The 27,600-nt window shown below is 41.8% G+C and overlaps 1 protein-coding gene across 16 annotated transcripts in view; it reads right to left on the reverse strand.

Moving 5' to 3' along the window:
- LOC123362924 (poly(rC)-binding protein 3-like) overlaps positions 1-27,600 on the reverse strand; it is a 752,406-nt gene that overhangs the window by 19,447 nt on the left and 705,359 nt on the right. For 14 of the 16 annotated variants that reach the window (XM_045003489.1, XM_045003479.1, XM_045003483.1 and 11 more), the window contains 4 exons: positions 22,631-22,672; positions 22,084-22,159; positions 20,145-20,197; positions 5,244-5,413 (listed from right to left, as the gene is read on the reverse strand). In XM_045003489.1, coding sequence (XP_044859424.1) covers positions 5,244-5,413; positions 20,145-20,197; positions 22,084-22,159; positions 22,631-22,672 — 341 coding nt within the window. Of the gene's footprint in view, positions 1-3,253; positions 3,999-5,243; positions 5,414-20,144; positions 20,198-22,083; positions 22,160-22,630; positions 22,673-27,600 lie in introns of those variants that run through there. The other 2 variants (XM_045003487.1, XM_045003488.1) reach the window with 2 other exon arrangements.

The raw sequence follows: 27,600 nt of genomic DNA on the forward strand, positions 1-27,600 counted from the left end.
GACGGTATTTACCTGGTTAAATCCATATTTTGATATGTGTTTGCTATAACCTGTGTCTTCTTGACTGGGTAGACCATCAGCTGGGTAAACATGTATTTCAGTACACACTGCTAGCTTTGAAATGCAACTGACTGGGCAATGAACACATCTGTCGTGTAACTATAGAAAAGGATCAGAAAACCTCACTATTCTGGCTCTATTTACAAATGTATTATTAAATCCAGGCAAGTACATATTTCAGCGGGTTATTTATGTAACAGACTGCCGTGCTGGATTCCAGGTTTTCTGAAGATGGGCTCTAAACCAGAGAGATGGAGTCAGTGTGGTCTTTCCTATCAGTCTCTCTTAGTTTGTGAATAAAAGTAAATTGTTCCCCAACCCTCCTGGTTCACCTGTGGAGTAGAAGAACCACTTTCCTGCCCACGCTTCTTTGGCCATGGGTGGGGAGTGAGGGAGAGGAATCCTCCAGCTGCCTTCCTCTGGGACTCCAGAGGAAGAAGATTTCCCTGCCCCCTTTCCCTATAAAGCCTTCTCTTCATATTGGCTGGCACCACCCTACTCTTCTGGGCCGATCCATTGGCCAACCCTTCACTGCTTCCTCCCTGTGGCCACTTATGGGAACAGCACTTTCCCTCTCCCACATATTCTATTTGGGAGTGGGAGCAGGAATGGCAGAGACCCCCAATGACCCCCAATCCACAAGGCAGGGAGAAGGGCCCGTGGCAGAGGCCCATCTATCATCAGCCAGCAGTAGACTGGAGAACACTTCTAGCCCTGCTGCCCTGTTCATTTAAGCACTAAAGGACAGAGACACCCACATCGCATAGGATTAAGGACAAATCATATCCAGGCCTCAGTCAAGAGGAGGGGGAACTTTGCCTCTGGGCCAGCTTAACAAGAATGCAAGTAGGGTCTTCCCTGAGCCCAGGGCTCCATGCAACTTCAAATGACTTGCAGGAATGTCTCCTGCTCACTGTTGTTGAATGGAGATGGGCAACCACCGGAAGCCCCTCCCTTTGGTCTAGGTGCTGCCCCCGGACAGCAGATGAAACCATCCCTTGAAGATAACAGAGGTGAGGATGGTACCCCCCAGAACAGCCACTAAAGGTACATGTGAGGGAGCGTGGGGCTTGTTTGGCTGTATGGTGGGAAGATATCAGGTTCTTCACTTCCCCCCACAAGGAAGTCGGCTCTTTGGATCTTAACCCCCATACTTTTGCCAGGGAGCCAGAAGCCGTCTCAGCTACATTTGTAAAGGTCTGGAGTGCATGAAACAGAAAACTTTGGTTTTCTTAACCTCTGCCTCCACAAGTCTCACCCATTCCCACTGAACAACACTGCTTTCTCTACCCTGGGGTCAAAACTGGTCTTTGTAGAAAGACAATAATAGTGTCTTTATCCAGCAAACAATGCCACCTGAAATATTAAACTATATAATTTATATTAAAAATGCCTGTTACCTGACCCTGAAATTTGGAGCCAACTACAGGGCGCCGTCTCAGGTTGGTGAGCAGGAGCAGCACGTTTTATAACATGATCTGTGTATAACTGGATTTTATATTTACAGCTCAGTTTTACTCTGAGGGGTCTGTAAAAATGACATTGTGGGGATTCATTGTGTATTATCGCACAGTGACTCCACCTCAAACTGGCTCAGTTGGCAAGTGACGAGATGGGATGTTTCTAGCTGCTAATGCTGAAAGTTCAGCCGGTGGGGGGTTGGGGGGGGGCGAAAATACCCTCTCATGTATCATCACAGGTGGCAAGTATTCTGCAGGCCAAAATCATGGCCTCAGTTACACCTGTGTAACCTCATTGTCTCCAAATGATGTACTGAGCTGCACAGGCATAACTAAGGGTCTCATTTGGCCTGCCTTACCAGATCTTTATTTCTAGTGGTGGTGGTGATGATGATGCATAAAACAGAAGGAATCCAACTTAGCTTTCAGAGGCCTTGTTGAGTTTGCAATTACCAAAATCGACTGTTTACATGTAAACAGATCACATTTAATTTGGAAGCCAATGATGCGTGACACACCTAGAACTCCATAATACCAGTTTTACAGAGTCACTTTTCAAAGAAGAGTTTCATTTTATGAATAAATACATTGAAGGCCACATCCTGTGTTCCGTGGAATCAGTGCATTTCTTGAGTAGGTAAGGAATATAGGGGTGGGCCCTTATCCTTGAAATTATCAAATAGTTATCAAAATGGAAGTAAAAATATCTTCAAAAAGCTACTCTTCAACAAGAATAAGAAAGCTCCGTTGGCTAAAATTCATTTATAACCCAAAGAAGAAGTCAGATAGCATACAGGTTAAACTTAAATTGTGGTTCACTTCATTTTTAGTAAGAATTTTAAGATAATAATTTGATAACAAGGATCCAGTTATTACAGTGGAACCTTATTTCCCAAGTCCTGTGGTTACATGGTTCAGGCAGAAGACCAGTTAAGAGACAAGAGATATACAGGAAATAAAGCATTCCTAATGCACATAACTAAGATGGGGTATATTTCAGGGGTACAAATATTAACAGTTGGCTATATCCATACAGAAACAAAAATAAGGTTAAATCTCTGTCTCTACAGACCATGCTGCCCTTAAATCTAACTTAGTTTAGATATTCTCATGCACATATTCAACAAGATATTGCAACAAATGAATCTTTATTTAAACTTGTCTGATAAATGATTTTAAAGAAGACAAAACTGGCTAGAAATAGTTCAAGTACTTCAAAGAACTGGTGTTTTTTTAAAACGCAGGCTACTGTCAAACCTTGAATTATGTATTGTAATTCCTACAGGTAATGCCCCTGGAAACCAAACCAATGGGAATGACATTACCACACTAGTCAGAGCTGATTGGTCTGCAGTGATGTCAGTATCAGAAGTAATCCCTGAACAGACAGAAAAGGTAGATCCAGGAATGATGGGAAAACTTGGTGGCCCCTGGCCTCGGTGTACATTGACTATTCTTGCATACCAGTGGGTATCTTGGTGAGTTTAGTACTCAACTCTCTCTAGTAACAATTTATTTCACATCTGCCTTTTATATTTAATAAAAAAATTATAAATAAATAAAAAAATAAAAAAAGAAAGAGCACGTAGGACTCATATCAAGTTTTGGATTTACAACCCTTGAAGCTGGCTCCATTTACCCACAGAATAGGTCCTGCATGGGCTTGGCACTCTGTATTTCCCTCCCACGGCCTTGCCAAGCTGCGTAAGCCACAGGCTGGGGACACCGCTTGCTGGACTGAAGTTACTCAATTTTCATGGCCCATTCAATCCTTGACTGCCAACTAGTTCTGTTGCTGTGTTGGCACCTAAGTTAACAGAATTCCTCTCTCCTCGTTATATCTTTTAGCAAAAGATTAGTCACATAGCATAGTTTTTAAAAATGAAAAGGCCACCTTAATTACCTATGATACTTGAGAGCTTAATTTATTATACATTGTTTTAAGACTCTTCATTCACAAATGAAGTCATTTTACCTAAATACATTTTCAACATATGGTACATAATATATAATGGCTTATTGTATCTGATGGTAACAAATGCTTTCTAACTAGAAATTCAACAGGAAGAAAGTACTACAATGTTTCTAGTTTCACAGGGTATATAGTATCCATGGAATATGATTGCTCAGCAGTTTTCTTCATTGCAAAAGTGTGTTAAAAGACCTCTTAAATGTCCCATTCCATGAAAAGAACCACTAGACAGCAATAAACAGAGCTGTGAGAGTTCACAGGATTTTCTAACTGAGTCAAAGAGAGGTTTGTTCACTAGAGTTTCTGTCTCTGGTGAGCAGCTCACTGCAACTCCATTAATAACTTGCATTATTTTATTTGCATGCTTTAGCTGTCTTGAAGATCTTAAATTGTTATCTTCTGCAATCCAGGTGCATGCCATATGGCGTTTGTGCAACTAAAAGTGAAGGGGTCTATTCTCGTCTCGATGTGTGGGGAATCCCTGAACACCAAGAGAAGAACATATCCTTAAGGGTTAAAGGAGGGAACACATTTTTACTTGATTACAGGGCTTAAGGAAGTGACTTATATTTGCTATAAAGAATGTAAAGCACACGAGCTGTATGTTGTCTTTGGATCCTTGGAATGGCTTGTGTTGAAGCTTTGTGGTGCCATAGAACAGTACATTTATCCCTGGCAAGCTAGTTTCAAGTAATGCAAAGGTAATATTTTGTTTGCCATAATGGAAGGCAAATCTCCTTTCCCTTCATTCATGGAATCTACATGCTTTTCTAGTGTTGGCCAAATTATATTGGTGGAGAAGTGCTTTGGCTGGTTAGATTTGCTAGGACTGCAATTCACAACATACACAAGCTTATACTATTTTACACACTTTATATCACTTTAATAGCAAGTATCTTTAAGAAAGTAGCTTGATTTGCGAGATGGCACAGTGTTTTTTAAAAATAGTGTAATGTATAGCTACTAATTTTCCTCTCTAGTGCCTTGGTACAGCACATACAAGTAGATTTGTGACAGAGAGTTACATTCATTGCACTTTCTCAAAGGGGTAAGAGCAAATGAAGTGCTACTTGCATATCAACTTTGATCTTTTCCTAAATAATTAAATCCAAATGGTGAGAGTCATAAGCAATCTCAAAGGGCTAACTATAAAACCAGTGTTTTCATTAACTCTGGAGTTGAAAAGTGGAGAAAAGGAGATTCTCACCCTGCCTGATGAGGATGGGCTTTTTTACAGATCTGTGGGGCTATCTATGAAAAAATAAATCCCGGGTCTCTTTAGCAACCAAATGTCTGTTTAATATCCCATTAATAACCCCAAAAAGCAATTTCCGCTAGCAAATTAAATCTGTTTTGCAATCTGTTTCACTATAGTTGCCATTTAAGACAGCAGAATGAGTCTGCATCACTATCAGTTTGTCCTATGAAAAGTTTTATCTTCCAATGAATTTATGAAAGTATCATTTTCTGTATCCAGCTCAGAGGCTAGATGGCTAGAAATGTGAATGTTCAGATTTTGAGCTCTGATGCTTCAGTGTAACTGAAATTGCACCAGATTAAACCGCTTTCTATATAAACCACCAATAAACACAGGCTCTAATGTTACAGGATTTACAAATAAGTAGGAATAAAATAATACTATGCAAAATGGACACTGCACAGCAACTTTCTGGCTTTATCCTAGGCAGACATTTGTTGGAAAACAGACAGAGCAATCTTGCAGAAGCATATCACTTACAAAGCTAACTTACCTTGCATTAATGAGGTACTGTGCTAAGCTGATGTTTGCCGGGGAGCCTGTGATTGTAACTTGTCGCTCTGCCGAGCCTTCTGTGGCATTAGCAATCTTGATCTGCGCTCCTGACATCTGCCTGATTTCATTTATCTTACTGCCTTGTCTGCCAATAATGCAGCCTATTAACTGGAGTGGGACAAAGACTGAAATTAGTGCCACAGACACAAGCAAAAAACATTTAACTGCAACTTGTCGTATCGATCGAAATGTGGTTACTAAGGTCTCTTGCTATCAAAACAAAAGATTTTTGCTGTGCTGTTTGGAATGACTAGCTAGCAGCGTCTATGGGCTCAGTGGTCAAGCTCCTATACTTAAAGCATTGGCATTTTGTAGGTGGTTATGTATTAACGCAGTATCACAGGCAATTTAGCCATCCAATACATCAGAGAATACTGGCATATTGTAGTGCTACAGAATACAAAGTAGAACCCAGGTTGAATTTCCAGTGAAAATATCAAGAGATGCAACATAACTGACAAATCAGACAGACTGAAAACTCTATTGTTGTGTCTGTGCATCAGTCTGAAGACGTGCTCGGTGTAGACCGAACGCTTGTCTCATTCACCAACAGAACCTCACTCACTAGGTCTTTCTAGCTTGTGTGACAGTCCTAAACTTTATTGATCAAATTTTGCCCTCCTTTACACTGGTTTCTTTCCATTAAAGACAATGGGACTTATAACCATGTAGTTGAACGCAGGACTGGGCCTAAGGCGCGATGACACTTCCTTGATCCTTGGTTTTATTTGCAAAATGTAAGTCAGGATGTGTTCCTATGTCCCATTTTATCCTTCAGTAAAATTGTACTGGGGTCTATTATAGGAGTGGGCAGGTGAGGGTCTGTGGCCTGCAATGTGCAGGAGGTCTGACTAAATGCTCACAATGGTTCCCTTCTTAGCCTTAAAGTCAACTGGCAAAATACATTGCATGTTGTTTCAAAGGCTGCTTGAAAGTTCTTGGTGAGCTACAAATTTAGTACTAGTATTATTGATTTATATTATGGCAGGGTCTAATCCAAGGTTAAGGCCCCATAGTGCTAGGCACTGAGCAGCTAAAACACAAAGAACACAGTCCCTGCCCCAGAGAGTTCACAGTCTAGATGGCCAGACAGGCCACAATAGAAGGACAAAGCAGATAGATAGGGTTGGGAGGAGTGGGAGAATGTGGCAAATAAATGTAGGAGATTTCCCATTCCGTAGTCTGAGGGTCTGTTTGTGTGTTAATTTTAGGAATTTTTCCTTTTCTAAGGAAGGATCAGTGAGAAAGTTGTGGTGCGGCAACTTTGGCTGCCCCTTGAGTCCTCAGATTTCCTTAACCCTGGTCAACCAAGTTCTAGGCCTGAGCATGGTACTGGCTGCTACAGCTGGTCATGTCCTAGTCACAGAGAGAAAAAGGTTTTTGAATCTGTTAGCAGTAGAGTAGGCAAAACACAATACAAATGTGTGTAAAAACTCTGATTTTTGTTAACATTTAGAAAAAAATGCAACCAGCTCTAGTCAGCAGGGTTTGTTAAAGTGTCTGTGGCCTGTCAAAGCAGTGGAGTTGTTCTGGAGCGTGCTCAGATGGTAGCTGCCCTGAGGGAGTTCATGCATGGTACCGTGAGGACTATTTTATCACCTCTTATTCAATGTGTTCCTGAGGCCACTTGGAAGGGGACACCAAAGACACCCAACTATATGCTGTTATCATGCCTGACCCAGCTGGTAGAGTGGGACCAATAGCCTTATACATAAATGAGTTTGGGGCTTGAATGATTGTGACTCAGTCCAGATAAATTGGAGATAATGTTGGTGGAAGCATCCAGAAGCGCTGGTGGTACTTTAATCAAGACCATGACTGAGAAATTGTGACCACCATTTGTGACCCAGATGAACAACTTAAGAGTATTGCTAGACCTGGGCTGCTCCTGGATGCCCAAGAAGTGGTGGTGGCCAAGAACACTTTTTAATTTGCGCTTGGCAAGGAGAGGGTCACCTTTTAATTCCTGTGTGGAGCTTTCCACACTTACCCTTTGTCACCTTAACCCTCCCTTGCTGCAATACACTCTGCATGGAGCCACATGACCGAGACCAAACACTAAAGCTAGTTCAGACTATGGCTGTCTCCTGGGAGCACACTATACTCAGGCTCTGGGATTGATCTAGCTTAGTTATTTATATGGTGCGCATTACCATAGCATTGGACTGTATGATCTGCATGGACTGCCAATACGTTTCCTGGAATCGTAGGGGCTGGTTTTAATCTATGCAGTTTAAATGGTTTGGGATCGGGTGATCTGAGAGACTGCCTCTCCTCCTCAAGTCATTTTGATGGCGTAATACTGGTGTAAAACCGGCGTGACGCAATGGTGAGCCAGACCCTTTGCATTTTGTCTGCCTCACTCTGAGAAGGAGTCATATGAAATTATATCCAAAACTGATGCTTTTTTTTCCAAGACAAATCTTTCTAATACTACTGACTGGCCCATTCAGGAGAAGCCCTCTCTCATTCTGTAGGTGGCTGCACAGCAGGATTTGGCAAATCCTACTGAGTCCCTTGCAACAGAGGTGGGTCCATGAAACACTGAAAGTGACAGCACTGTATGAAGTGTTGTATGTTCTACAGTTACAGGTTTGCTGCTTCTGAAAACTCTCGGCCGATACAATTAGAGGATGAGCAGTACAGGAGTCTGACATTTTTCTTTAGCAGGACCATTGGAACTGTTTTGAGACTGACATTCATGAGGTCTTCCAATGTATCATGGGCCTGATTCTCCTCTGATTTACAATAGTGTAATGCAGGTGTGACTCCACCAAAAACCATGTAGTTATACTGGTGTAAATCAGAGGAGAGTCATGCACCCACTAGTTCTTAATTGTCTGTTCAAGTCCATGGCAAAATTCCTATAACATCAATGGGAGCGGGATCAAGCCAGGACCATAAAATTCTAGCGGATGGGACCATGAGGACTGATTTTTAGCTGACACCAGTTTAACTCTATTGATAAGTGGAATTACTCCTGATTTACACCATGTGAGTTCAGATTCAGGCCCTGTGTCTTTCTTCGTGTTTGTTATTAAGCACTGCCCGTGTACTCAGCACTATACAAAGACTATCACACAGAAAGAGAGAGTATGCCAGTTATACTTTAAACTATAGCCTTCTAGTGTGAGTTTTCTGCTTGTTTGGCTCCTTATGTCCCTCACTGCTGCATTCTCTCAGTATGGCACTGGGAATAGCCAGACATTTAGTCTGTAGTTTATTACAAGGCTCCTGCTGTAAGGCGCTGGCTTGTCATGGTGGCGCGTGGCTTGCGGGCTGTTTGAATATTTCACTTCTAGATAAAACTGGATTCCGTTTGGAATAGCGCTAGCAAAAGGTACTGAGTAGGCAGCATCTGAGACTGAAGTTTTCTGCTTATCCCGAGTACAGGTACTGCCAACTCAAGCTTCCCAATGCTGCCTCGGCAGTTTACCTCCACTGGCCTGGTGGGAGTAGCTTCAGGGGTGAAAGAGGAGTGTGGGCTCAGCCCATTGACTCCTTGGCCGCTCTCCTGGGACTGCCAACAAGGCTGGACCCAAGACTGGAACTCATTTAATAATGACCACTGAACAACTGTCAGATGGGAACAACTGTCATCCAATACCAGTCTGAACCACTGACCAAAGGTGAAAAGACATCTCCCATTATTTAAAGGAAATTTCAGTCCATGTAAGAATCGATTTATTGTGTATCCGTGGAATTGTTTCTGTTACATGTTATATTGGATATGTCTGACATTCCCAGGATACCACATGTAGCTGTGGCTTCCTAACATGTTACCCTGATGTAAATCCAGGGTATAACTGACAGTAGAACTTGGTCTATGATGGTCTCTTCAAAGGAGACTAATTGTTTTTCATAAGTACTTAGTTTCATTTCCTTCTCATTATTTTCAGTCTCTTTTATTCTTTCTGCTTCTTTCCTCTGTTGCACAAGTACACTGCCTTGTTATATGCCTCAGAAGGGCTGCCATAGTGGGATTTATTTATGCATTTTTATTTAGATAAGGGGCTGCATGAGGGACAGTGTAATTTAGTGGAAGTCACGATCTCCTGATATCTGATCATAGCTCTCTCACGGACTTATTGTAGGACTTTGGACACAATGCTTGACTACTCTGTGCCTGTTAAAAAGCAGCAGTAATATTTAACATCTCCCCTCTCCCCTCCCAGGTATAATGCACAATCTGGCTCATAGTGATTTCAAACACTTCATAAACAGATATAAAGAAAATTGGTAGGACCAATTTTGAGACGACGACACTTTTATTGTCATGGTCCCATTGATTATCCACGGGGAATTAAAAATTGGGCTTCCCCTTGGTTAAAGAGGGACCGAATCAGGCCAAGACCAAATGCAAGAACATACCAAAAGACAAGGGGGTAAAATACATATTTTTCAGAAATCACTTCTCCTTGATCAAACCCAGGTAAAAATATCTGGTTAATTACGTATTACCATATTGGGTGCTATCACATTTGTGGCTCTCAGTATTAAATTAAATTTACTGGGCCAGATCTTCAACTGCTGCAAACTGGCCTACCTCCATTGACTTCAGTAGAACTATTCCAATTGACACCAACCGAGGATATGTTCCAATATTTTTAATGCGGATCATTAAACATTGGTGGTAGTAAATGAGTTCTTTTAAGCCACATTTTCACCTTTTAAGCCCTTTAACATAAGTAATGACACATGTTCAAATTCAGGAAAGCACTTAAACACGTTTAATTTTAAATTAAGATTAACATTGTGCCTAAATTCCTTTGCTGAACTGAGCTTTCTTGAATCAGGATCATTCAGAGGATAGGGTGCAATTTTATTGCTGACATTCAGACAATGGATATATTAAAAAGCAACACCTGGGCTCTTAGGTTGGCCCTACTGGATATATTTGTTATGTTTAGGCACTCTGTTTACATGCACCCAATTCTGCAGGTAATCAGTTGGAGTTTTGCCTGAGTAAGATCTGCAGGATCTAACATTTTTTCCTAGATCTTCAGCATTTCTCAGTCAAGGACAACAGCTATGTATTGGGAAGGCCATATTTACCTTCCCAGTGTCTTTTATGGAGATGGTGTTGAATTTGATTGTAAGACACCTTTATGGTGCTTATGTGATGAGCTTCCCAATTAGCTATTTGAAAGGAAGGAGTCATTATTCCTCTCGAACACAGAAGGCTGGCCCATCAGGTTGTCATTTCCAATTCAGCTGGATTTACAGGCCAATTTATATTTATAGAGAGCATTTATCAGATTTGCGGCATTTTATTTTCAAAGCATCCTGCTGTGTTGGGGTTTTTTGCTTTCTGTTCATTGTTCTCTCTCTCTTTTTTTTTAAAGGGGGAAAGGTGATTTTTATCTTACTGATCAATGTGGTTTTTTTTTTGCAGTGTCAGGTGTTTTAAGACTGTGATCCATCTATGCCAGCTCCATTGTACCCCACTTCCACCACCTTCTCCATCCCCCCACCTAGCTATCACCACTCCACCATTATATGCCAAGATGTACATCACAAGTTTTTCCTCTTACAATGTAAGCCTGGAAAGCAGAAGAGGATCCCAGCAGGTGGATGGAAGATAGGGCCCCCCCAGAGCTCGGAGCAGCCCCCGCAGCTTCCCAACCTCTGCAGGCAGTGTGGGGACCCCACAGCTGGGCTCCTCATTTTGTCAGGGATAGTTTTAGTAAAGGTCATGGACAGGTCATGGGCAATAAAGCAAAATTTACGGAAACTGGTGACCTGTCCATGACTTTTACTAAAACTATCCCTGACAAAATCTTAGCCTTACTTATGCTTTCCTTGGGCAAAACCCTACGGTCTTTACTTAGTTTGTATTTGGTGTTTGCTTAGGCAAATTCCTACTGTGTTTGAATCAGTGGGAATCTGTCTGATCAAGGACTGAGTGACAACTCAGACTTAGCCTTCTGGGTTTATTTCTATTTAAATCATATCCTGTTCTTCTTTGGTCATTCAAGAGCATGTGTAAGTACAGTGGTCTCGAGTCTCTTCTAATTTCCACTGGTATCTTACATCCACTTGGCAAAGAGGTCAATGACTCCTCAAGGTGCAAAGCAGTAGAGAAAGAGGCCCATTAACACAAAAATAATTATTCCTAGTTTGCACCAGTGCAAGGGGAGACTAACGCCCAGAGTAGGCTGCCCTCACTGATGTACACTTTGCCCTTCCAAGAACTAACAGTTTACACAGACCTATTTTGCAATACTAGACAAAATAAAGGCAGAAAAGGATAAAGGTGCAACACTGAAAGTGAAGCAGAAAGCCCACTGGATGCACTGCTTAGGAAACTGTTTCAGAACGACCCATGCTGCGGGTATGTAGGTTCTTATACCTTATTAAAAAATCAATTCATTTCCTTGGCTGCTTGTCAAGACGACAAATATCAACCCTGATTTCCTATTTGGAGCACTAATCAGTATTGCCAAGTAGCAGCAATAGCAGAAAGTATTGATGCTGACACTTTATTTTTAGGGAGGACTCAGCTTTTTTCTTACTGTTACTAGCGCGGCCTCTCGAGGGATATGCTGGTCACTACATGTATAATGAACTCAGAATAAGTGACTTTTGGTGAGTAATTTAGACAATACAAATCAATGTTGATGGATGAGCTAAAAGCAGGCAGACTTTAATTACTGAAGGCCAGATCATCACTTCTACTGAGGCGACCTACTGAGGGTGCAATTCCCTCTAGCCACCAGGAAAGGGGGTGAGGAATCAACCCACCTTGGGCCCCTACAGTTGTCCCTCCATGGGGACAGTGGGGTGTTGGGGCAGGGCCAAGGTTGGAGACATTTAGAATTTTCATCATCCCTCTTAGTGGGAGGGATTGTGCGGGCAATATCATGGGGAGGGGAGGAGCCTCTCGAGCTGGTAGATCCTCTGGATGTTCCAGATGCACACGGGCAGTAGTTGCTTTCCATGCACTGCCACTACCCGCCTCTCCTTCCCCCTACAGGAATTGTGCTGCCATTGGGTGACTCCCCCTCTGGCTGCTCAGCTGCAAACACAAATAGGACGTGGTGGGACTTAAGCCTGTTTTAAGCAGCAGTCACTCCCTCCCGGATTATTGCATGCAACTCTAGGGTATGTCTGTGCTACAGCGGCATGGCTAAGGGGTTGCAGCTACGCCACTGTAGGGTAGATGCACCCTACATTGCCGGAAGGGTTTTTTCCATTGATGTAGATAGTTCACCTCTCCAAAAGGCAGTAGCTAGGTTGACAGAAAAATTCTTCCTTTGACTCAGAGGCAGGGCTGCCCGGGGCGGGGGGGCAAGTGGGGCAATTTGCCCTAGGTCCCGGGCCCCGCAGAGGCCCCCACCAGAATGTCTGAGGCTCCCCCCCGGCCCCAGCCCCGCCTTCCGCCATCCCCCGGCGCCTCAGCGTGCCACGTCCAGGAGCGGCCCTGGACAGAGCCAAAGTGGCGTAGCTTGGACGGGGCCTGAGCTCCTCCCGCTCAGAGCCTTGTGGTAAGGGGGCAGGGCTGTGAGCTCAGGGCCGAGCAGCAGGAGCTCGGGGCCCCGCTGGAGCCACGCTGCTGCAGCACTGTCCAGGGCCGCTCCTGAATGCGGCATGCTGAGGCTCCGGGAGAGGCGGGGGTAAGCAGCATGGTAAGAGGGATGGGATAAGGGGCAGGGAGTCCCAGGGACAGTCAGGGGACAGGGAGGGGGCAGAGGTTTGGGGGGGCGGTCAGGGGACGGGGAATGGGAGGGTTGGATCGTGGGCATTCTGGGGGTCTTGTCAGGACTTGGCGGGAGGGTAGATAGGGGTCAGGGCAGTCAGGGGACAGGGAGCAGGAGGGGTTCGTGGGGGGTGGGGTCCTGGGGTGGTGGTTGGGAGGGTCTCGGAGGGGGTGGTCAGGGGACAAGGAGCAGGATGGGTTGGGGATTCTGAGGGGGGTGGGCAGTTGGGGGGCAGGAAGTGGGTGGGGGTCGGATAGGGGGCAGGGCCAGGCTGTTTGGGAGGCACAGCCTTCCCTACCCTAAAGCTCATTCAGCAGTTTGAGGCTTGCAGACGGCTATTTAACACAAAGAGCCAAGCTGTCATCTTTTCCCTTAGGGCTACCATCACTTTCACTTTTCAAATGCCAAATTATAGTCTACATTTAATTTCAGTGCCATAGGGAGAGTCATGTTAGGGGAGGGTAGCTTCATTTAAAATTAGCCACTTTAGATTAACAGTGATAGAGCCAAGAGAGCCATGGGGGAGAGATCACATGAGAAGAGCAATATCCTACACCACCTACCTCCTTCCCAACCCTACCAAGGGAAACTCCCCTCCCCTGCATTCCCTGAGGCTTCAGAGGGGTTAATTCAGTGGTTCTCAAACTTTTGTACTGGTGACCCCTTTCACATAACAAACCTCTGAGTGCGACCCCCCCTCCTTATAAATTAAAAACACTTTTTTATATATTTAACACTATTATAAATACTGGAGGCAAAGCGGGGTTTGAGGTGGAGGCTGACAGCTCGCAACCCCCAGTAATAACCTTGTGACCCCCTAACGGATCCTGACCCCCAGTTTGAGACCCCCCTGGGTTAATTTAATTTTAGCACCGTGTCCATTCACATGCATGTGCTATTTTGAGCATTTCAGTTTTCACAACATAGGCTCATCTCAGATTCTGGAACAAGCTCAAATGCTCAGTTCCTGGAGTATGTACATAGTCTATACTAAAGACAAACCCACAGTAACCGTCTCGAGTTTGTGAGGGACCCCATGGAGCCAGTCTCTAGGAAACAGATAAATTCATGGAGGTTAAGTCCATTAATGGCTATTAGCCAGGATGGGTAAGGAATGGTGTCTCTAGCCTCTGTTTGTCAGAGGGTGGAGATGGATGGCAGGAGCGAAATCACTTGATCATTACCTGTTAGGTTCACCCCTTCTGGGGCACTTGGCACTGGCCACTGTCAGTAGACAGGATACTGGGCTTTGGTGTGACCCAGTATTGCCATTCTTATGGTCTAACCTAAATTAACCCAAAGTTATGGAGACAGATATGGGTCAAGGAAGCCAGCAGAGTATCAGAAACCTGGAAAAATCTCAGACTGGATGGGCTCAGGTGTTTGGTCACAAGCTCAGGTGGTTCAAAAGTTTTGGATTTTTTTTTTAAGCAGAATTTTTTTAATTGTTTCTTTAAACAATCAAACACAGCAAGCAGCAAATATTTGGCCACACACTTCTGAAACCCCAAACCATGTTCAGGTTTTGGCAGACTAATTTCAGCTTTTCAATTAAAAAAAACCACAACAAATTTTGAAGGAAAGCAGACATTGTCCGTGATTTTGTCTGCTTTTTAAAACCCCCTAGTTTTCGATCCAGAAAAAGTTTTGATGGAAAATATTTGTCCAACCCTTTTAATGAGATTTAGTGCCTTTTAGCACTAGCTGATGCTGAGAACCAGTGATATGTTGTAAAGGTGACTTGAAAAGAAGTTCTCAAACCTGGGTTTGTGCCGAGATGCGGAAGGTTTTTAAATACTTATTTTTCCCAGGGCTTCCCAGGGGTGGAGTGGAGGGGAAGTGGGGCAATTTACCTTGGACCCCACAGGGGCCCTCTCGAGATTATAGTGTTCTATAGTATTGCAACTTTTTTTATGGAAGGGGCCCCCAAAATTGCTTTGCCCCAGGCCCCCCATTCCCATAACCTGCTCAGGCAGCCTCTCCCTGTCTCCAGCCTGCAGGGGAGGGGCTTAGTGGTGAGGGAATGAAGCTTTGGCTAGTGAGCTCAGAATGGGTGCAGCTTCAGGCGTATCAAGAAAAATTTGGGGCCCTGGTACATAGTGTTCGCTAGGTCCCCTCCCATTTATTTACACAGACATTAGGCCCCTCCCAACTTGAGCTGGGGAGGGGGGCGAATTGTCCTTTCTTTCCATCAGCCCTAGGTTGCTCTGGTCCGTTGTGCCTGCCCCAGGACTCTGCCCGCTGAGAACATACACCCTTCTGTACTGCAGTCAGCTGCTCTGGCTGCCAGAAACACAAACAGCCAAAATTCCTGAGCTACCTGTATTTTATCACGAGAATCCCCCCGACAATTGTACCACTTCTCGGGCTGGCAGCACTACACACACACCTGTGCATATGCAGAGTACCAAGTCCATTTAGCACTTCTATTAATATACCGTTGAATTTAATGCTAGGAGCCAACCCAAAATATTATTCCATTTTCCTAGCTGTAGCGTTCCTGCCGGCTATTTCTATGCCTAAACCCATTTCATCCTCAGGGATCCCTTTTAAAAAGGTGGCAGTGAGACTGGGCTTGACTTAACTTACAATGGGTTTGATTTAAAACTCACATATGCTGGCTTGTTCTACTAGATCTTGAAAAATCTGCTATTGCAGGAGGATTTTTCAAATAATGCAGTGATGTCAGAGGTTAGTGCTGAGTCAGTGTGTTTTACAGTTGTGAGGCTAGGAACAGATTCTCTCTGTTGCAAAAGGCACACAAGGCCAAAGTCTGCTCTCGCTTTCATCAGCAGATCTCCAGAGAGACTCTACTGGAGTAAATGGAGTTACTCTGGATTTACAGTGCTGTGAGCAAGAGCAGAATTTGGCAGTGAGCTTCCCCAAACCTGCACTGTAAGGACAAATATGGTGCTCTCATAAAATTCTGAACAAACAATAAACTAGATGATAAAACATATTAGCAGAGTGTCCTCCTACTAACGCAAAGCTTGCCAGATCTCAGGCACTTGGGAAAGGAGATGCCTTTTTCCTATTAACTCTGATTTGCTTTCTCCTCTTCTTTCTATAAATCACTGCCACTGAGATTAAGAGGCTTTATATGATGTTATAAGTATCCGGTAATGTAATTGTTATTTGTGATCCCATTCATGCTTGAAAGATTTTTTTACTGGAGGGAATATCTTCAATTTTCTGTGTCATTCGTTTATAATGAAAGTTGATAAGACCTAGAGCTGACGGCAAATATTTGAATGTTTTTTCTATGGCAGGCAAAGAATCAGTTGGAAATGTTAAGGGGATGTCTAAAGTTCCAGTACCTTGTAGGGTAGGGAGAGGACGGTCACAGGTGAGAGGTGGGTAGGCCAGTCGTATCCCATTTTGGAGTTCACAGAGTTGGAGTGTTGCTCCAGTTTTTAACCTCCCTTTTTAAAAGCAATGTTGTTTACATTGCACGTTTATATAGTTTAAGTACATTTTGTGCTCATGAAAGATACTGAATTGACAGCCTTGGAGACAATGGTCCTCTGATTAGTCCAGAACAATATGGCACAAGCAAGTTACAGTGCAGTTTCCCCAAACTAGCTGGCCTATGTGTTCTCAATCCTACCCTGGAGGAACTTCCCCATAGATTATGGAGGTTGTTCATTTTCCAAGTCCATTCAGTTCTTGGTGTTTTTACTGAGACTGTTAATCTGGGTGCCACCTGTGATGCAAACAACTATTCCTTAGTTACTAACTTCACTTAGGGCACCAACCATCCAGTGATTGATAACTAGGTCTCTCAATTAATTACAGTTAAAATTAATCATGATTAATCACACCGTTAAACAATAGAATACCAATTGAAAGTTATTAAATATTTTGGATGTTTTCCTACATTTTCAAATAAATTGATTTCAGTTACAATACAGAATACAAAGTGTACAGCGCTTACTTTATATAATTTTTATTACAAATATTTGCACTGTAAAATAATGAAATAAATAGTATTTTTCAATTCCCCTCATACAAGTACTGTAGTGCAATCTCTTTATCGTGAAAGTGCAACTTACAAATGTAGTTTTTTTATTACATAACTACACTCAAAAACAAAACAATGTAAAACTTTAGAGCCTACAAGTCCACTCAGTCCTACTTCTTGTCCAGCCAATCGCTAAGAGAAACAGGAGATAATGCTGCCCACTTCTTATTTACGTCATCTGAATGTGAGAACAGCTGTTTGCATGTCACTTTTGTAGCCGGCATTGCAAGGTATTTATGTGCCATATAAGCTAAACATAGTATGCCCCTTCATGCCAGGGGCAGCTTTAGGTATTTTGCCGCCCCAAGCACGGCAGGCAGGCTGCCTTCGGCGGCTCGCCTGCAGGAGGTCCCCAGTCCTGCGGATTCGGTGGCAGCCTGTGGGAGGTCCGCCGAAGCCGCAGGACCAGCGGACCCCCCGCAGGCATGCCGCCGAAGGCAACCTGCCTGCTGCCCTCACGGCGACCGGCAGAGCACCCCCCGTGGCTTGCCACCCCAAGCATGCGCTTAGCGTGCTGGTGCCTGGAGCCGCCCCGCTTCATGCTTTGGCCACCATTCCAGAGAACATGCTTCCATGCTGATGACGCTCGTTAAAAAAATGTATTAATTAAATTTGTGACCGAACTCCTTGGGAGAGAATTGTATGTCTCCCGTATATTTAATGTTATAGAAGTCTTGGATGATGACCCAGCATTTTGTTTGTTTTAAGAACACTTTCAGTGCAGATTTGACAAAACACAAAGAAGGTACCAATGTGAGATTTCTAAAGATAGCTACAGCACTCAAGATTTAAGAATCTCTAGTGCCTTCCAAAATCTGATCGGGACAGGATGTGGAGCATGCTTTCAGAAGTCTTAAAAGAGCAATACTCTGATATGGAAGCCACAGAACCCGAACCACCAAAAAAGAAAATCAACCTTCTTCTGGTGGCATTGACTCAGATGATGAAAATGAACATGCGTTGGTCTATACTGCTTTGGATTTTTATCGAGCAGAACCCATCATCACCTTGGACGCATGTCCTCTGGAATGGTAGTTGAAGCATGAAGGGACATATGAATCTTTAGCGCATCTGGCATGTAAATATCTTGCAACACCGGTGTGACGGTGCACTCCATATGATATTATGAAAATATGCTAATGAGTGTGAATATGATGTAACTGGAATATGCTTCATGCAAAATGTCTCTTGTAAGGTATCATTACAAAGCTTATAATCTACTGAATATGGTCATCCAATTTGTATAAATGTATCATTCTTGTATCTGAAACTAGAAATATGAAATATAACTCTGCAAAGTGTGGGCCATTAATGGTGGCTTGAAATCTTGATGGCTCCCATTAACCAGGACAACTGGTTGTAAATGGCTCTGTTTACTTGTAAGTCTTCCTGTATACCTGTGTGCTGGCAAGTGGGTAATGAAGTCTTACAGTGACGTGATCATGTCACCTGAACTGGAATCCATCTCTAACCTGGTGCTTTTCCATTTTGATGGAGGGGTGGGAACCCAGAGTGGGACAAAGGATTCCTGCCTTGTGCAAAAGATATATAAGGGGGTGGAACAGAACAAAAGGGGCTGCAGTCATGAGAAATCCCCTAGCTACCACCTGAGCTGGAACAAGGGCTGTACCAGGGGAAAGGATTGGGCCCGGACTAGAAGGAGACTAGTCTGTCAAAGAAGCTTATTGGAACATCTCTGAGGGTGAGATTTACCTGCATTGTTTCCTACTGTACTAGGCTTAGACTTGCATGTTTCTGTTTTATTTGGCTTGGTAACTTACTTTGTTCTGTCTGTTATTACTTGGAACCACTTAAATCCTACTTTTTGTGTTTAGTAAAATCACTTTTTACTTATTACTTAACCCAGAGTAAGTATTAATACCGGGGGGGAGCAAACAGCTGTGCATATCTCTCTATCACTGTTATAGAGGGCAAACAATTTATGAGTTTACCCAGTATAAGCTTTCTACAGGGTAAAATGGATTTATTTGGGATTTGGACCCCATTGGGAGTTGGGTATCTGAGTGCTGGAGACAGGAGTACTTCTTAAGCTGTTTTCAGTTAAGCCTGCAGCTTGTGGAGGACGTGGTTCAGACTTGGATCTGTGTTTGCAGCAGGCAAGTGTGTCTGGCTCAAACAAGGCGGGGCACTGAAGTCCCAAGCTAGCAGGGAAAACAGGCTCAGAGGTAGTCTAGACACCTCAGGTGGCAGTCCCAAAGGATTTCTGTGACCCAACCCATCACAGTCAGCTACAACAGTGCCATACAAATGCCTGTTCTCACTTTCAGGTGATATTGTAAACAAGAAGCGGGCAGCATTATCTCCTGCAAATGTAAACAAACTTGTTTGTCTGAGTGATTGGCTGAACAAGAAATAGGACCGAGTGGACTTGTAGGCGCTAAAGTTTTGCATTGTTTATTTTTTAATAGAGTTATTTTTTGTACCTAATTCTACATTTGTAAGTTCAACTTTCATGATAATGAGATTGCACTACAGTACTTGTATTAAGTGAATTGAAAAATGCTATTTATTTTTACAGTGCAAATATTTATTATAAAAATAAAAATAAAGTGAGTACTGTAAACTTTGCATTTGGTGTTGTAATTGAAATCAATATATTTGAAAATGTGAAAAACATCAAAAATATTTATATTTAATATAATAATTATTAACAGCGCGATTAATCATGATTTTTTAAAAAAAGCATGATTAATCACAATTAATTGTTTTAATCGCTTGACAGCCCTATTGATAACACCTTCAGTAACAACCAACCTGGCCTTACTGGACCACGTGAACACAGGTGAACTGCTCTGTATCTCCGTCCTTGTCATTCAACAGAGCCATCCAGTCTCACTTTGTCTTCTTTTTTTATACCACTATTCTACTAACTCTCCCTAGATGTATTAATTCCTTACGTATCCAAAACTCATTCGAGTACTGACACTAGCATAAACCGTAATTTCCCCCCCTTTTGCCCTGCACTCTGATACTCTGTGACACAGTTCTGATAGCACAGTCTAAATTTATTTTGGTAACAAATTGATGAATTGACACAAAATGAAATATTCCACCTACAGTAGCACGAGTGAGAGAGACTGACTATTGGTCCACTTACATCATTTGGAATAGTAAGCTCATGGGAACTGGTTGGAGTAGTGGCATCCAATCCTATATTGAGGGGACAGAGGGGAACACATTATGCCAATTGTTTTGAAAAAAAAAGGAAGACACTACAAATGATATTTAAAAGAAGGAAAATATGAAAAAAATAGATAAAAGAGAGTAGCAATGAAAAATACAGAACTGCTAGCAAAAGAGAAAAGAAAGCAAGAGATGCAAAAATTAAGAAGGTTGGATTGACTTTAATTTATTCTTATTTTAATTAACCTTTAACCCACCAAAATAACAAATGTCATGGCAGAGTCTACAATGCTATGAAAAGTTTCTAGAAAGTGGATGGTTCCACCTATAAATAACTATGAAATGTGTTCCATATACATTAACTGCCAAAAATGATCGGATATCTGAATTTTGACCTGTCTACCAGGAGTGCTGAATTACACAAAATAAAAAGTGGAAATCTATGGTAAACAAAAAGTAAAATGTGAAAAGAAAACTGATAAAATAAAGAAAGATGGGGAAAATAAACTAGGTGAATTTAAATTGTACATGGGATTAGTGATGTTGCAGAAATGTTGGAAAGAAATTTTTTCTTTTTTTTAGGGAAATGTACAAAATACTGTAAGTTGCATACATTTGTTTTTAAATTGGGTGGACAAAAGGAAAATGCTTAGGAGAAATGCAATTAGTGCTCTAACACTCAGTATAGTTACGGAAACATACAAATCACAAATATAACAAGGAAAAGATTAAGGAGCAGCATGTTAATGACAAGTAGAAAAACAAGGAAAATATAAAGCCAGGAAAGGTAATTTAATATTATTTGCTGATATTTTATCAGATACACCATGTAGAAGCAAATTATATTTTTTGTGTCATTTTTCTTTCTTCTCTTTCCAATTTTTCTGTGTATAAAGATATATTTTAAAATGTATTTTTCCCACAACTAGCAAAGATGGAAAAGGAATAATTTTATTCAGAATACCTTATCTAAATGTTCATTATATTTACATTAATTTGTTTACATATTGTGTATGTTTACTTTACACTGTGTGTATATTTGCTGAATATTGTAGTCCAAAAATCGTATAAACAATTAAAATAATGAAATGATTCAGTCTCTCACAAAATTTGATGTATTTGATAAAAATGTTATTACTTGCCATACAAAATATGTACCAGTGTATAATTATTCATGTCTTGGGAAAATCTTGACTTCCAAGCCCAATATTTACTGAAACAAAATAAAATGTACATTAAACTGATTTAATTGAAAGTTTATCTAATTTCATTCCTCTTTTCCAAACAAACAAATATCCCTGACAGGCCTTAACAATTATGACCTTAATTGAGCAAAATTCCATTGCCTTCATTGGGAGTTTTGCACAATTAAGAACAGCAGAATTTGTTCCAAGGACAACAAGAATAATGAAAGCCAAAAGGAATTTTACCATACAAGGAATGCTTGTTTAGGCCCTCAATTGTATGTTCTAAAATTTTTAATTAATCTGTAATTATAGTGTAAATACATTTTCCATTCTTAGATTTTAATTTCTCTTTGGATTTTTTCAATGCACAATACAAAAACAAAGGTCCAACAAAATTAATTTGATCAAGTACTTTAGGTAATACTAACTGGTACGTACTATGTGGTGCATAATAACTTTGCATAGGACTAACTCAAAGAAACTCAGGCTCTTTGGCTGATGGCACAAATTAAGTGGATTGTATTAAAATAAATGAAACAAACAAAGCACAAGAATTTAGTAATGACGAAAAAAACACAGAGCCACAGGGAAAAAGAACAAAGATTAAGGTGTGAAAACAAAAGGATCATCGGTCATTGCCCACATTTAGTATTAAAATGATGTAATGACCATGGGAAACAAAGCTGTTAAGAAGAAGGACATCCCCAGGGGGTCATGGGTACGTACCAGGGAAACCAGGGGTGGTCTGCCCAAGGGGAGTAAAGGGGGGATGCTGCATAGCCAACTGGTGAAGCTTGGTCAACTGCAGGGCAGGATGGGAAATTAGAACTAACCAATCAAATGGAATTATTTCAGAGTAGAGAAAACCATCTTACATGTTTTAAAACTGGATTAATTAAAATTAAAATAAAGGTTTAATCATTCATTCTATTCTACTGTATAAAAAAACTGGTTAAAATGACGTCTCTATTGTTATTACATGTAATGGCTATAGTTAATATTAACTACTTTTCTGTAGAATTACATATTAAAAACTCAAATACATAGCATGCATAAAAGACAAAAAACTGTCATTTGTATCTGGGTCATTGTACTTTCTAGCAATTATTACAGAAGTTATCCAGTTACGCTAACACTTGGCTATATGGTACACCGTTAAGTACAGGCATCTACAGGCATGTCTTAATGTTAACTGTAGAAAGTAAATGCTGCCCAGAACAAATAAAAGAAAGAGAGAAAGAAGAAGGGAGTAATTTACATGCGCTGGACTCACATCTGGATGAGGGATGGCATACTGCCCCTGAATTGTAAACGCCTGAAAATGACAAGCAAAATTAAAGATACGTATCAGTCAGATTAGACAATAAGTACTCCACTCTCATCAGGCTAGAGAGAACCGTGTGCTGTTTTCCAAATCTAATGCAAATCACATTTCATTACATGCTAAGGGAAGCTTAATTTTCTTATGCTGCTTTGACAGCTGCACAGTACAGGAAGGGCTCTGTTGTGCCTTTCAGGTACAGCCCAATGGGGGAGGTGTTGCGAGGGGCACTGCAACAGTGGGTGCTCCTCCAGGCATGGCACCCCAGGCAGGCACATGTGGCCACATTCCACCCTCAGTGTACGAGAGGGCAGACTGTGGCCAAATGCCTCCAGGAACATAGGGGCAGCAAGCACTTTCCACCACAAGGGTCAAACTCCATGGGTCTGTGCGGAAGAGGATTTGGGCCAGAACTGGCTGCTGGACTTGCTCGGAGATGTCTTTGTGCTTATCTTCAGGTGGTGCTACAAAACAATGTTTTTTTCAGCCTCCTCCATCCCTGAGGTAACTGATTCCTGTTCGTCTTTCTCACATCACTCCGCACAAGGCTGGACTAAGGATTTTAAAATGATTCATGGGGATAGTAAAATTAATTTTCTTCTTTTACATAAAAAGCCAGATTCTCAACTGAAATACAGCTCTTTGCCCCACTCAAACAGTGCAAAAAGGTTGGATTCTGTTCACAAATGGCCAGCATGGAATTCTGCTGGTACTGGACGGAGGAAGCTCCCGTGCCAGCTATTGTTTGCCACTAGCATAAGGGGCATGTCAGGGAAGGGAGGAGATACATGATGCTGTGGCTGTCCTCTCCTGCTGCCTCTCTATTAAATTCTACAGGATGGTTTAAAAAAACCCCAACCTATACAAAAGGTTGTAATTGTCTATTACATTCTGCACAACTTTTCCAAAAGGGATAGCCCATCAAAACATTTTAATGTGTTTGTGCTTAGACAGGAGGGAAAACAGAAGGACAGATTATAATTTATAAATATTTGCACAGACAGAATCAGAAACAGGAAGAGAGCTGATTAGCTTTGGTTGCAAAATGCTTATTTGACAAAAAGGTCTCTGAGAAAAATGACTGCTCTGAAAATTATAGAACAATTCATTTAATGGAGTTTAATTAAATGTTCCAGCTACTTATTACAAATTTGTACACCAGCACTTCTCTCATTGAGCAGAAACATTTCATTTATTTTAAAGTTACTTATAAAGTCGGGCCCCAATCCTACAAATACTTATGCCTGTGAGTATCTTTATGCACACAGGTACTATTAAATATAATGGGACTAGTCATGTGCATAGTCAGTTATGTGGAGATTTGGGCATAAAACCAAGAAGTAACGCTTTGATAAATTGTAAATTAAGGCCCTGAGCCAGAAAAACACAAAAGCACACGCTTAAGTTCCACCAAGAGCAGTGTCATTTAAGGACATGCTTAAAGCTCAGCACATGTTTAAATGCTTTGCTGAATAGGGATAGACGTAAGCACATGCTTGTTTTGCTGGGTCAGGACCTTATGCAGGTGTTTAACCTCAAGCATGAGAGTAGTCCCATTGATATCATGCTTAAATACTTTGCTGGACTGGGGTCTAATTCTGTGAGCAAATCATTTGGACTGAAAAGCGCTACACTATATCTTTGACCTTCTGGCCTAATTCAGCAGTGTTCAATCTGAGCCTAGCTCTATTTCACATATAGTAGAAAGAGCACACTTCAGCAGAGGTACTGGAACAATTTGTATGGTGGGGTGCTGAGAGCCATTGAACCAAACTGTAAACTCTGTATATGATGGAGACCACTTTAAGCCAGGGGATGTGGCAGCACCCCCAGCATTCCTAGTTCCAGCACCTTTGCACTTCAGACTGTAAAACACTTCGGGGCAGGACTGTGTCCTCTCCATTGTTGGAAGAAGCCAAGCACATTTTGGGAGTTACTGCAGCAGAAATAATACATAAAAATAATTGACCAAATGCATGGAAAGAGGAAATGGTCACTTTAATTTACAAACCAGGGGTGGGATCCTGCGCCCAATAAAGTCAATGGAAATTTTGCCACTGACTTCAACGAAAGTGGGAATGGTTGGTCCCCTGGGTCCAGGGGCGGCTCTAGCCATTTCGCCGCCCCAAGCACGGCGGCACGCCGCGGGGGGGCGCTCTGCTGGTCGCCGGTCCCGCGGCTCCGGTGGACCTCCCGCAAACGTGCCTGCGGATGCTCCACCGGAGCCGCGGGGCCAGCGGACCCTCCACAGGCATATCTGCGGGAGGTCCACCGGAGCTGCCAGCCTCCCTCCCGGCGCTTGGTGTGCTGGGGTCTGGAGCCGCCCCTGCCTGGGTCTAAAATTTGTCCTGATTTACAGCCTGTGAAGTCACTGAGGTTGAACAAAGGGTAAGTCAGGGCAAAGTCTGTCCCTGAAGAGACAATGTTGGAAGTGTGCATTTTTGGGATAGGGTAATGTACAAAAAATATGGGTAGACAAATGGGACGAAACCTTGTTTCTTTCAGACATGGGTGGTGTTTTGGGATTATTTAAAAAAACAACCACCCTGCACATGCTGGATTTTAGTACGGGTCTGAGCTAAGAGAAAGGCAGCATTGTGTTCACCTTCCTTTCCGTTCTGCTACGTAATACTATACTGAAAAAAGCACAGAGAGGATTAAAAAAATGTTTAAAGCAGCAAAACCCATGCAAAATCCCATCTCATCAAATAATAGTAAGAGTCTGATTTTTCCAGGGTAGCTTGATATGCAGAGTATAGTTAAACTAAGCAAACAAACCCCAAAACTTTCAGCTTAACCATGAAATAATTTGGAACTGAAACTGATCCTACAGGAAGGGAGAGTGACCCCATCAGCTTCACTGCTGATACCATTTTATTTTGTTTTCAATATTAATTTGTACTCAGGATTTCTTATTACACCATCAAAACCATAATGCATATACAGTATTTAGACACTAGAAATAAAATCCATGAAAAATCCTTTCCTTGCTAACTCCCAAGCCCCCTGCTACCATTTTCTAAGGTACTGAAGAATTTGCCTAATAAGGGAGAGACTACAGGTTCAAAGGTTCACACAAAATATTAGAATCAGCTATTTTTTCTTGATTGAACTAGGCTGTGTTAAGAAAAATATAGACCATCTAGCTGTTTTCTTTGTGATTTATAAAATTAAAGATGACTAGAATTCAGTGATTCTGTTACACTATATGATAAGACAGAATTTCAATTACTTATTCCAACTGTTGAGAGCATTCCAGTGCCTATTTTAATATTCTTTTATTTGAGTAATTTGTTATGCACTGAGACAATCTTTGATGGTAACATCATTTACAGCACTGCTACTGTGCATCACTGAATATATATACATCTGCTTTAAAGGAGAACACCACACTATAAATTTAAAATATATGTCTGGAGTAACTTACTCTGTGAACTTTCGCAGTCAACTGAGATCAAATTCTAGAAAGGTAATTTCAATTCCAATTCTATCAACTAAGAAAGTAGGTATCTTACTCTGAAGAAAACCAATCAAAGAGCAGCAGACCTGGATAGCAGGAATTCATATTTAGTTAGGTTTTTTTTTCCAAAATGCACCATAAAATACATCAGCCAACCATGACCGTAACTGGAGAATCAATATGAAGGACATTAACATTTTTGTAAAGTGGCTAGTTAGTGTTATCGAATAACGATGTTGGGAAAACTTTTAATCCACAATGGCCTGACTTGCTCTTCGATGCACTTATGAGATGTAGCCATCAGCCTTCTTATGAACCAGCAGCTCTACAGAACGCTGAATTGCTCCAAATGGGTGCTATGGCAATTACAGATGCCATCTGTTGTCAGATAGTTCCAAGCGAGGGGGTAATTTGACACTCTAGGACACCACTCTGAAAACAGGAAGTGGAAGGCCTCTCCTTTGGCCATAACATAAGTGATCATGGAGAAATGGTGTTCTAGGTGAACTGTTGGCACAACAGCTCACACACCATATCAGTGGCATGTCTAGATAGTCCACTGGCTGTGTATATTTTTGGGAGGTCAGTTTATCAACAGCTGCCCTTCTCCACATTAGATGAATGAATGCAATGAAGCACCAGGTTAGTATGCTTATCTCAAGGCAATATCCAAAGGGAAGAACAAGACATATTGTATGGAAACACCATAGAAGGGCTAAAAGTGGGTGGGATCCATGGTCACATAGCTTGAAGGGGCAGCAAGATGTGGAGAGGACAGCCATACCTCCACCATGTAAAAAAGCAAACAACAACAAAGCTTTGGATATGGTATAAATCGGGATGTGCAGAACAGGTGGAAACTCTTCAGGACAGGGACTGTCTACTGCTCTGTTACTGTGCCTACCACAACGGGGCCCCATTCATGGTTGGGCCGTAGACACCACTGTAAGAAATAATCGTAAAAATAAACCAGCATATAATACTTCTTGTGTGCATATTTTATCCAGAAACTCATGACTTGGCCCTATGGAATATTAAAATTATGAAAACTTGAAAATTAGTAGAGCATTTCTTGAGCAGAAGCTTTGTACTCTGTGATCACATGGTGAAAGCTGATAAATACTATAACTTAGTTATATTGCTTTATAAAATTGATGAAACTGCAACTTAAAAAATAATAAAAATTTTTGTTCCATTAAAAGTATCAGAGGGGTAGCTGCGTTAGTCTGGATCTGTAAAAGCAGCAAAGAGTCCTGTGGCACCTCATAGACTAACAGACATAATGGAGCATGAGCTTTTGTGGGTGAATACATCCGACGAAGTGAGTATTCACCCATGAAAGCTCATGCTCCATTACGTCTGTTAGTCTATAAGGTGCCACAGGACTCTTTGCTGCTTTTACTGTTCCATTAAAGTATTTCTGATTTTGGATACAAGTTTCTTTACAACAGAACAAATTACC

The sequence above is a fragment of the Mauremys mutica genome, chromosome 2 (genome assembly GCF_020497125.1).
Source record: "Mauremys mutica isolate MM-2020 ecotype Southern chromosome 2, ASM2049712v1, whole genome shotgun sequence".
In the NCBI taxonomy this organism is placed as follows: domain Eukaryota; kingdom Metazoa; phylum Chordata; order Testudines; family Geoemydidae; genus Mauremys; species Mauremys mutica.